The 11,083-nt window shown below is 45.2% G+C and overlaps 1 protein-coding gene across 1 annotated transcript in view; it reads left to right on the forward strand.

Annotated features, from left to right (window-relative positions):
* Positions 1-1,143: 1,143 nt before the first annotated feature.
* Positions 1,144-11,083, forward strand: part of FUCA1 (alpha-L-fucosidase 1) — a 24,145-nt gene continuing 14,205 nt past the window's right edge. The window contains exons 1-2 of the mRNA XM_055083643.1: positions 1,144-1,573; positions 8,104-8,242. Coding sequence (XP_054939618.1) covers positions 1,185-1,573; positions 8,104-8,242 — 528 coding nt within the window. The 5' untranslated portion in view covers positions 1,144-1,184. The remainder of the gene's footprint in view (positions 1,574-8,103; positions 8,243-11,083) is intronic.

Consider the following 11,083-nt stretch of genomic DNA (forward strand, 5'->3'; position numbering starts at 1 on the left):
CATTACCCTGATCACTAGAAGATGTGTACGAATGCTTTTTGTTGTTGTTGTTTTGTTTGTTTGCTTGTGTTAGGTGTCTGGGCTTGCTGTTGTGGACGATATTACAACATAATCTTGCAGAGGAAGTAACGGAAAATAAAGAAAATGGCTGTTCATTCAGCAACAGCCACTGTGTTTCTTTATCACTCCTAGAATGAGGAAGTGCTTCCTTCTGTCGACACAGCCTTTGACAGGTTCTCCTGCACCTCCTGGGGTGCAAGAGAGAAGCAACGTTTGAGAGACATAGATTCTGCATCTGGAGACCTGGGTTCTGGTCCCACCTCTGATCCAAACTAGTTGCATGATCTTGGGCAACTCTAATCTCCTCTCTGGGTCTCAGTTTCCTCTTCCATAAAATGGTAAGAGTAAAGAAGGGGATAGTGTCGAGGGTCTCCAAAGTTCCTTCCAACTCTTACCTGCAGCAGTTCTCACTGATATGTAGGTACCAGCTGTGCCACGGGGGAGTCATTAGACTTCCCACACCTGACAGCCTCACCGCCTGTTTGCGCAGGCACAGCCTCTACCAACTGTAGAGGAATTTGGTGGCCCCCCCCCCCCCGCCAGACAAGGTTCACACAGGCACTCCTTGGGCCTGAGGCTCTCAATTTTCTCACGCTGTTACTCTAAAAATATTCCTTCGTGGTAGCCTGTGCATGGGTCTTGTTTTTCCAACTAGATGTTAAGCTCTCTGAATTGCCTCAAAATTCCCAAAGCAAGTTCAAAAAATATTAGACAGGCAAAATGGTCACACCTGTTCTTCTTCTTTCAGCGCCCACTTTCCTCCCACCTCTCCCCTTATAATGCTTCTTCCCATAGTCCTTCTGCCTCGTCATTTCTGCCAGGGCTGTTACAATGCCCTTCCATCTGGTATTCCTGCCTCCTGACTTGTTCTTCCATACTACAGCTCAAAAAGTCCCTCATAGCTGCCAACGGCAAAATGGACCAGTCCCAGTTCTCTGCACACACCGGGCCTTCCACACCCCCTCGATTTCACCCCGCAGTGAATTCTAAAGTTTTCAATCATCGGTCCCACCCCTTTTTCCTTCCGAGCCAATCATTAGTTAGGGCGGGCGGGGCCATGCGCCCCGCACTTGCGCGTTCAGTGGCGGCGGTGGGGCTCCAAGACGGCTGTGCCAAATCACGAGATGAAGTCGCAGGTGGTGGGCGCCGGGCTATTGCTGCTGCTGGTGCTCGGCGCGGTGCGGGCTCCGCGTTGCACCCACCCTCCGCGCTGCACCGACCCTCCGCGTCGCTACACCGCGGACTGGCCGAGTCTGGACTCCCGGCCGCTGCCGGCCTGGTTCGACGAGGCCAAATTCGGAGTGTTTGTGCACTGGGGCGTGTTTTCGGTGCCGGCCTGGGGTAGTGAGTGGTTCTGGTGGCACTGGAAAGGCGAAAAGCTGCCACAGTACGAGAGATTCATGAATGAGAACTACCCGCCCAATTTCACCTATGGCGACTTCGGGCCAAGATTCACTGCGCGCTTCTTCCACCCGGACAGCTGGGCCAACCTGTTCGAGGCCGCCGGGGCCAAGTGAGTGCCGCCGCGGGGGGCGGGCGGGGCCCCCCTTCCCCTGCTAGGGCTGACCCGAGCGCCGGGAGGGGGCTTAGGCAGGTGAAAACCGAGCCGGGGGAGGCTAGGCGACTTGCCGGGTCGCACAGGTGTCCGTCTGACTTCAGATACCGGGGGTACTCTGTTTTGCCTCCTGAAGGATGCAGAATTGAATATGGCACTCCTGATCCTAAGAAGGTGCGTCTGGTTGAGGATTAGAAGGAAATAAAGGTTTCCGGTTGGTGGTGGACTGCAAAACCCTCAGTGTCTGCACCTGAATATTGAGAGGACTGAGCGAAGTGATACCTAATGTCCCTTCCGGGTCAACAAGGCAATCAGGATTCCAGGATTTTAAGCCGGTGGTATGGAGTCTGATCCTAGTTCAGCTGCCAACTTGAACAAGGCATTTTACCTCCCTACCGCCTCCTATGGTTGTCGACAGGGATTGTGTTCCTCCTTTCAGTTTTAATATGTCCCGGAGGAAAGGGAGTTCTGGTGTGCAGTGTATTTGGGCAACAATACAGATTCTCTTTCAGCTGCTCTTCTCAATGCCTGGCACGTAGAGAGTGCTCAAGAAATGTCAGAATTGTTTTGAGAACTGTTGCAACTTGCTTGTGAATGGTTCAGAGAACTGAAAGTGCAGAGCCCTGGGGCTGGGAAGAGAGAGGCAAGGCCTTACAGGGTTGTTGAAGGCTGGGGCTGGTCCTGAAGGAATCATCCTTGAAGACAGGATGTTGCAGGTATTCAGTCAAGGAATGATGACCCTGAGCCTGCTGGGCGGGAAGTGGGCTGGAGGAGAGTAAGAATGAGGGCAGGTAGGTTTCCCGGCTCCTGGTTTAGGGCAGTCTTCCACCCTTACTCTGTCTCCTCACCCGTCTTTCAGGTTTTAGTTTCTCTTGGACTTTAAGTTCTCTTGTACTAAATAGAAATTACAACTGATATTTAGTGTTTGCAATTAAGTGTATGGGAATATAAGCCCTGAATAAACAAAGGAGGAGTTCACTGTCTTCCAGAAGCCTTAGAAATCCATAATTTTCAAATGAAGAAGTTAAAATCTGGGAGACATCCTTTGTCCAGGACAAGATGCCCTTGCTATGGACAAGATGACTGGCCCAGACAGAAGGGAACTAATGTCCTAGACTCCAAATCCCGTGACTCTAAGGTGAAGGTTCTTTCCACCACACCAGGGGTCTGCAACCATGGCCAGAGGGATTGGTCCTCTGCGTATGTTGGTAAGTTTCTTGAGATGAGAAGGATTTTTACATTTTAAGGGGTTGTTTTAAAAAAGTAGAAGAAGAGGGGCTTCCCTGGCGGCGCAGTGGTTAAGAATCCTCCTGCCAGTGCAGGGGACACGGGTTTGAGCCCCGATCCGGGAAGATCCCACATGCCACGGAGCAACTAAGCCTGTGCGCCACAACCACTGAGCCTGTGCTCTAGAGCCTGCGAGCCACGACTACTGAGTCCGCGTGCTACAAGTACTGAAGCCCGCGCGCCTAGAGCCCGTGCTCCGCAACAAGAGAAACCACCGCAATGAGAAGCCCGCGCACCACAACGAAGAGTAGCCCCCGCTTACCGCGACTAGAGAAAGCCTGCGTGCAGCAACGAAGACCCAACACAGCCAAAAATAAATAAATTTTTTTAAAAAAAGTAGAAGAATATGCCACAGAGAGGACTGTGATCCACAGCGCCTGAAATACTGTCTAGACCTTAAAGTCTTGAGCTCTCCACATCGGCCAGTGATTAAATTGTCACATGTGAGCACCAGCTATTTTTCTGCCATAAAAGTAAATGAAATGGTGAGTGATTTGGTTGTTATTTCAATACTTGCCTTTTCTCCCCTTTTCTTTTGGCCTTTTGTCACCTCTGTGAATGAGAGGCAATTCATATGGGCTTGGTAAAACAAACAACTTACTTTTGTATCATCTATTTCCAGTAGAGATTTCTTTCTCCTTTAAGGCAAAGGGTTTTAAAAAAAAAACTAATCATCGATACACAGAAGGGTTGAAGAACTGGAAAGCCAAAGTGTACATATTTTCCCTTACCTATTCCTTCCATCTTTCCAAGTCTCCTGCTTGTTTGGGAACTAAGGACTGTGGCTTCCCTGAGTTTGCTTTCATTCCTGGAGCAATACCCAAGGGGTGTTGTGACTGAAGCAACTCCCTGGGTGTCACTAATACAGTCACTCATACAAGTACAGCTGACCCTTGAACAACATGGGTTTAAACTGCATGGATCCACTTATATGCAGATTTTTTCCAATAAGTATACTGGAAAAATTTTTGGAGATTTGCGACAATTTGGAAAACTCACAGAAATATCAAAAATTAAGAAAAAGTTAGGTATGTCATGAATGCATAAAATATATAGACACTAGTCTATTTTATCATTTACTACCATAAAATATATACAAATCTATTGTAAAAAGTTAAAATTTATCAAAACTTACACACACACTTTCAGACCATACATGGTGCCACTCACAGAAATGTAAAGAAACGTAAAGATGCAGTATTAAATCATAACTGCGTAAAATTAACTGTAGTACATACTGTGCTACTGTCATAATTTTGTAGCCACCTCCTGTTGGTGTCATGGTGAGCTCAAGTGTTGTGAGTATCCACTCAAAATGCCACGTGACACTCATCATCTTCTCATGAGCACTTATCCCTCCAGTAAATTGCCTATTGCAGTAAAAAGTGATCTCTCGTGTTCTCATGTATTTTTCATCTTGTTTAGTGCAATGTCATAAACCTTGAATAATACCATGGGACCCACACAAAGCGCCCCTAGTGATGCCAGTAGTGATCCCCCAAAACAGAGAAAATTCAACATTACAAGAAAAAGTTGAAGTGCTTGATATGTATCGTAGATTGAAGTCTGCAGCTGTGGTTACCCGCCATTCCAACATAAATGAATTAATGTTAAAAAACAACAACAACAACAACAAAGAAAACCCATGAAGCTGTCACTGCAACTATGCCAGGATGCCAGGAGGTGTGAAGAACCTTGCACTTCTTGCATAGTACCTTTTTATCTCATATTGAAAATGCAGCTTTGATGTGGGTGCAGGATTGCTATAAGAAAGGCATACCTAAAGACTCTAATATGATTCGAGAAAAAGCCAAGTCGTTACATGATAACTTAAAGCAAAAGGAAGGTGAAGGATCTAAAGGTGGAGAATTTACTGCCAGCAAAGGATGGTTTGATAATTTAAGAGGTTTGGCTTTTAAAATGTCACGGTAACAGGCAAAGCAATTTCTGCTGACCAAGAGGTGAGTTCCCAGATGCCACTGAGAAAATCATTGAGGAGAAAGGATATCTGCCTGAACAGGTTTTTGATACAGATGAAAGTGCCCTATCCTAGGGGCGTGGAAATGCCATGAAGAACATTTATTAGTAAGGAGGAGAAGCAAGCACCAGGATTTAAGGCAGGAAGGGACAGGCTAATTCTACTGTTTGGTGCAAATGCAATCGGCTTTATGATCAGGACTGTCCTTTTCTATAAAGCTGCTAACCCACGAGCCTTGAAGGGAAAAGATAAACACCAACTGCCAGTCTTTTGGTTGTAGAACAAGAAGGCCTGGACAACGAGAACACTTTTTCTGGATTAGTTCCATCAGTGCTTTGTTCCTGAGGTCAGGAAGTACCTTGCCAGTAAGGGACTGCCTTTTAAAGTTCTTTTAATATTGGAAAATGCCCCTGGCAACCTAGAACCCCAAGAGTTCAACACCAAAAGCATCAAAGTGGTCTACTTGCCCCCAGACACAACATCTCTAATTCAACCTCTAGATCTTTGGGGGTCATAAGGACCTTTAAGGCTCATTACACATGGTACTGTATGAAAAGGATTGTCAATCCTATGGCAGAGAACCCCAATATAGAGAACATCATGAAAGTCTGGAAGGATTACAGCATTGAAGATACCATTGTTATAGAAAAAGCTGTGAAAGCCGTCAAGCCCCAAACAGTAAATTCCTGCTGGAGAAAACTGTGTCCAGATATTTTGCATGACTTCACAGGATTTGTAACAGAGCCAGTCAAGGAAATCGTGAAAGAGATGTAGATATGGCAAAAAAGATGGGGAGCGGGGAGGGCTTTCCTGGTGGCACAATGGTTAAGAATCCACCTGCCAATGCAGGGGACACGGGATCGAGCCCTGGTCCGGGAAGATCCCACATGCTGCGGAGCAACTGAGGCCACGCGCCACATCTACTGAGCCCGTGTGCTACAACTACTGAAGGCCGTGCACCTGGGGCCTGTGCTCTACAACAAGAGAAGCCACCTCGATGAGAAGCCTGCGCGCCGCAACGAAGAGTAGCCCCCGCTCCCCGCAACTAGAGAAAAGCCCGTGCGCAGCAACAAGGACCCAATGCAGCCAAAAAAAAAAAAAAAAAAAGATGCGGGGTGAAGGGTTTCAAGATGTGGATCTTGGAGAAATTCAGGAGCTAATAAACATCACACCTGAGGAATTAACAGAGGATAGCTTGATGGAGATGAGTGCTTCTGAACAAGTGCAGAGGAAGGAGATGTAGAAGAAGCAGTGCCAGAAGACAGATTGACATTAGACAATCTGGCAGAAGGATTCTGATTACTCAAGACAGCTTTTGACTTCTTTTACCACATGGACCCTTCTATGATATGAGCACTGAAACTAAAGCAAACAGTGAGGACTTCCCTGGTGGTCCCGTGGTTACCCCTACAAATGCACGGAGCACAGGTTTTTTGTTGTTGTTGTTGTTGTTTTCGGTACGTGGGCCTCTCACCACCGCGGTCTCTCCCGTTGCGGAGCACAGGCTCCGGACGTGCAGGCTCAGCGGCCATGGCTCGCAGGCCCAGCTGCTCCGCGGCATGTGGGATCCTCCCGGACCGGGTCACGAACCCATGTCCCCTGCATCGGCAGGTGGACCCTCAACCACTGCGCCACCAGGGAAGCCCCAGGGAGCACAGGTTTGATCCCTGGTCTGAAAACTAAGATCCCACATGTCAAGCAGTGCAGCCAAAAAATACAAACAAACAAAAAAAGCAAATAGTGGAAGAAGGATTGGTATCATGTAGAAGCATTTTTAGAGAAATGTAAAAGCAGAAAAGGCAGACAGAAATTGCGAAGTATTTCCATAATGTTACACTGAATTCCTGCCTCTCCTGCCTCCCCGTCCACCTCTTCTGCCTGTGCCACCCCGAGACAGCAAGACCCACCCCTCCTCTTCCTCTTCCTCTTCAACCTACTCACCATGAAGACCTTTATGACGATCCACTTCCACTTAGTGAACAGTGAATAGTCATTATGCCATACAGTTAATAAACGTATCTGCTGTGTGTGTGTGTAAGTGTCTTCATGTGCAAACCTAAGAACTGGACGGCAAGAACTGTATGAAACGTTATGTCATCATCATCGTCATCATTGCCTGAGTATTCATCACGTAGAACATCATATGCAAGATTGTATGGAAGTGAATAGCCAATCCTTACATAAGCATAAGGTAAGTGACACAATAAAAAATTACCAATGTATCAGTTTTCTTACTGTTTTAAAACTTTGCTTTCAAAGAATTACATTACCATACAGTATGCCCTCCCCTCTACCCCCTCATAATTGGATAAACTGTGTATCACAGGCAAGTGGTTTTTTTTAAAATGTAACAATGTTTCTAATACTGTGTTATGAATAGGATTATAATACCATATGCCATAAAAATTTTACAATGATTCATTCATTAGTGTATCGGCTAGGCTACCATGAAGCAATCATATTGATTACACTAGGCTACTGTAAAGCAATCATATTGCTGCTTCTATTATCCATGCACCAATCGTTATACCTGCAAATGAATATGAATTTCTTTTTCACATTAGCTTTTTACTTTTTATATCTAGTTTTAGTAATAATTATAACATCTGCAGTGTTCTGTATCATGTAAGAATATTGATGTAGGTACTGACAGGTGGTTCATCTTGTAAACAGACAATGTAAACTTATGGTATCAATAAATACAATACAGTACTATGAATGTATTTTATGATTTTCTTAAAAACCTTTTCTCTAGCTTACATTATTGTATTACTACAGTACATAATACATATAACCTACAAAATGGGTGGGGTTTTTTGTTTGTTTGTTTGTTTTTGTCCACACTGCATGGCATGCAGGATCTTAGTTCCCCGACCAGGGATCGAACCTGTGCCCCCTGCATTGGAAGCGCAGAGTCTTAATCACCGGACTGCCAGGGAAGTCCCCCAGAATGGGCATTAATCAATCATTTATGTTATTAGTAAAGCTTCCAGTCAAGAGTAGACTATTAGTAGTTAAGTTTTCGGGGAGTCAAGAGTTATACATGGATTTTCTTCTGCACAGGGGGTTGGCACCCCTCACCCCCACATTGTTCAAGGGTCAACCATACATTTCCTGTAGTCAGGTTCTCCCAACCACTTTAAAAGCCTCAGGCATACCAGGTAAGTTCGTGCCGGTGGCCCACTGCCCACTTCCTTTGTTCATATGGTTTCAATGTCCACAGGTATGTAGTCCTGACAACAAAGCATCATGAAGGCTTCACAAACTGGCCAAGTCCTGTGTCTTGGAACTGGAACTCCCAGGATCTGGGGCCCCATCGTGATTTGGTTGGTGAGTTGGGAACAGCCATCCGAAAGAGGAACATACACTATGGACTCTATCACCCACTCTTAGAATGGTTCCATCCTCTCTACCTATGTGATAAGAAAAATGGCTTCAAAACACAGCATTTTGGGGCTTCCCTGGTGGCGCAGTGGTCGAGGGCCCACCTGCCGATGCAGGGGACACGGGTTCGTGCCCCGGTCCGGGAAGATCCCACATGCCGTGGAGCCTGCGCGTCCGGAGCCTGTGCTCCGCAACAGGAGAGGCCACAAGAGCGAGAGGCCCGCGTAACGCAAAAACAAACAAACAAACAAACAAACAAACAGCATTTTGTCCGTGCAAAAACAATTCCAAAGCTATATGACCTTGTTAGCAGGACCTTGAAGAAGCTCAACCTGGTCTGCCGGACCCTGAAGAGGATTTGGCATCTGGCAGATTTGTATCTGAATCCTGCCTCTTGTTACTTACAAGCCGTAAACAGGTACAAACCTGACTTGATTTGGTCTGATGGAGAGTGGGAATGTCCTGATACTTATTGGAATTCTACAAATTTTCTTGCTTGGCTCTACAATGATAGGCCAGTTAAGGATGTGGTTATAGAAAATGACCTCTGGGGTCATTTACTGTCGCCATGGAGGATACTACAACTGTCAAGACACAATCAAGCCAGAGACCTTGCCAGATCACAAGTGGGAGATGTGCACCTCAATAGACAAGCTGTCCTGGGGCTATTGTCACGACACGGCAATGGGCGACATCACAAGTGAATCTCGAATCATTTCGGAACTGATTCAGACAGTAAGTTTGGGAGGCAACTATCTTCTCAACATTGGACCAACTAAAGATGGACTGATTGCTCGCATCTTCCAAGAAAGGCTTCTTGCCGTTGGGGAGTGGCTGAGCATCAATGGGGAGGCTATCTGTCCTGTGTCTTGGAACTGGAACTCCCAGGATCTGGGGCCCCATCGTGATTTGGTTGGTGAGTTGGGAACAGCCATCCGAAATAGGTGTGTGTCCACAGATGATTACTCCATCATCACTTTTGATCTAGCCAACCAATGTGCCGTGCCTTCTCTACTCTTGTGTGTTTTCTAAGTTTGCATTTAAGCAGTACCTTGAAGGGCTTCTGGCCTTGAGTTAGCAGTGTTTGATGCTTGGCACTTTTCATATGACCAAAGGTGACACCATCAGAGAAGTTCATAGCCCTGTCTGCTTAGGTGAAGGATACCCAGCGTAGACCCCAATGCTTCATTTGCATTCTGCAAAAGATTTTTTTCTGGAAAGCCTACCAACCCCAGGCCTTTTCCAGTATCTGATGGAGGCCAGGGTTGGGCCTCTCATCTTTGTGTCCTCCTTAGCTGTCAACACAGAGCTTTGCAGGCATTCAGGGAAGGTTTAGATGAATAGTAGATCAAGAGAGAACTGAAAAGGGCAGTTAAAGCAGCAGAAAGTGAGATAAGGAGCCACCCTGTTGATTCTAATTAATGTTTTCTAATATTTGCCACTTAATAAAAAGTAACTTCCCGAGATCAAACTGCTGGGAAGTGGCAGAGGTGGGATTTGAACCCAGGTATTTTGGTTTTGGATCCTATATTTCTGGGTATGTTTGCCTCTAAGGGGGAAAAGTGGTATTTGTGTCATGCCCAATCTCAGCTCTATTGTGATTTGGCAAACTTGATGTCCTATTTAAGGGGTAGACCAGCTGCCTGTTTGTATAAGTAAAGTTTGACTGGAACACAGTTGTGCCCATTCATTTATGCATTGTCTCTGGCTGCTTTCAAGCTACAATTGCAGAGTTGAGATAGAGATCGCAAGGCCTGCAAAGCCTCAAATATCTGGTCCATTGAGAAAGCATTTGCTGACTTATGTCACCGGTTAAATATTCAGTTTCCCAATGCTGTGCTCTGCTAATAGTCCTGCTGTAAGACTCTGAGATGTTGATTAGATCTGGACTCTAAGATCCTTGATTTTTACCTTCTTTATATTTATTTAGTCCCTGAATCACGTGATGAAATATTTAACTTCAATTGTTTCTGTCTTATCTGTGCCATTGCAATGTTACATTTACTTCTTACTTGTATTATAGCGTTTCCAAAACACTCACTATTCTTAATTCAAAACAAGCTTTATTGTGTATGAAAATAGGTCACTTTAACCATATTTCATTTGGGGAACTTTAAGAACAATTTTTTTTTTTTTAGAATTTTATTTTTTTATATGACAGGTTCTCATTAGTTATCCATTTTATACATATTAGTGTATATATATCAATCCCAATCTCCCAATTCATTGCACCCCCCCTCCCCTCCACTTTCCCCTCTTGGTGTCCATACGTTTGTTCTCTACATCTGTGTCTATTTCTGCCCTGCAAACCAGTTCATCTGTACCATTTTTCTAGGTTCCACATATATGCGTTAATATATGATATCTGTTTTCTCTTTCTGACATACTTCACTCTGTATGACAGTCTCTAGATACATCCACGTCTCTACAAATGACCCAATTTCGTTCCTTTTTATGGCTGAGTAATATTCCATTGTATATATGTACCACATCTTCTTTATCCATTCGTCTGTCGATGGGCATTTGTGTTGCTTCCATGACCTGGGTATTGTAAATAGTGCTACAATGAACATTGGGGTGCATGTGTCTTTTTGAATTATGGTTTTCTCTGGGTATATGCCCAGTAGTGGGATTGCTGGGTCATATGGTAATTCTATTTTTAGTTTTTTAAGGAACATCCGTACTGTTCTCCACAGTGGCTGTATCAATTTACATTCCCACCAACAGTGCAAGAGGCTTCACTTTTCTCCACACACTCTCCAGCATTTGATGCTTGTAGATTTTCTGATGATGCCCATTCTAACCGGTGTGAGGTGATA

Source organism: Physeter macrocephalus, chromosome 3, assembly GCF_002837175.3.
Source record: "Physeter macrocephalus isolate SW-GA chromosome 3, ASM283717v5, whole genome shotgun sequence".
Lineage (NCBI taxonomy): Eukaryota > Metazoa > Chordata > Mammalia > Artiodactyla > Physeteridae > Physeter > Physeter macrocephalus.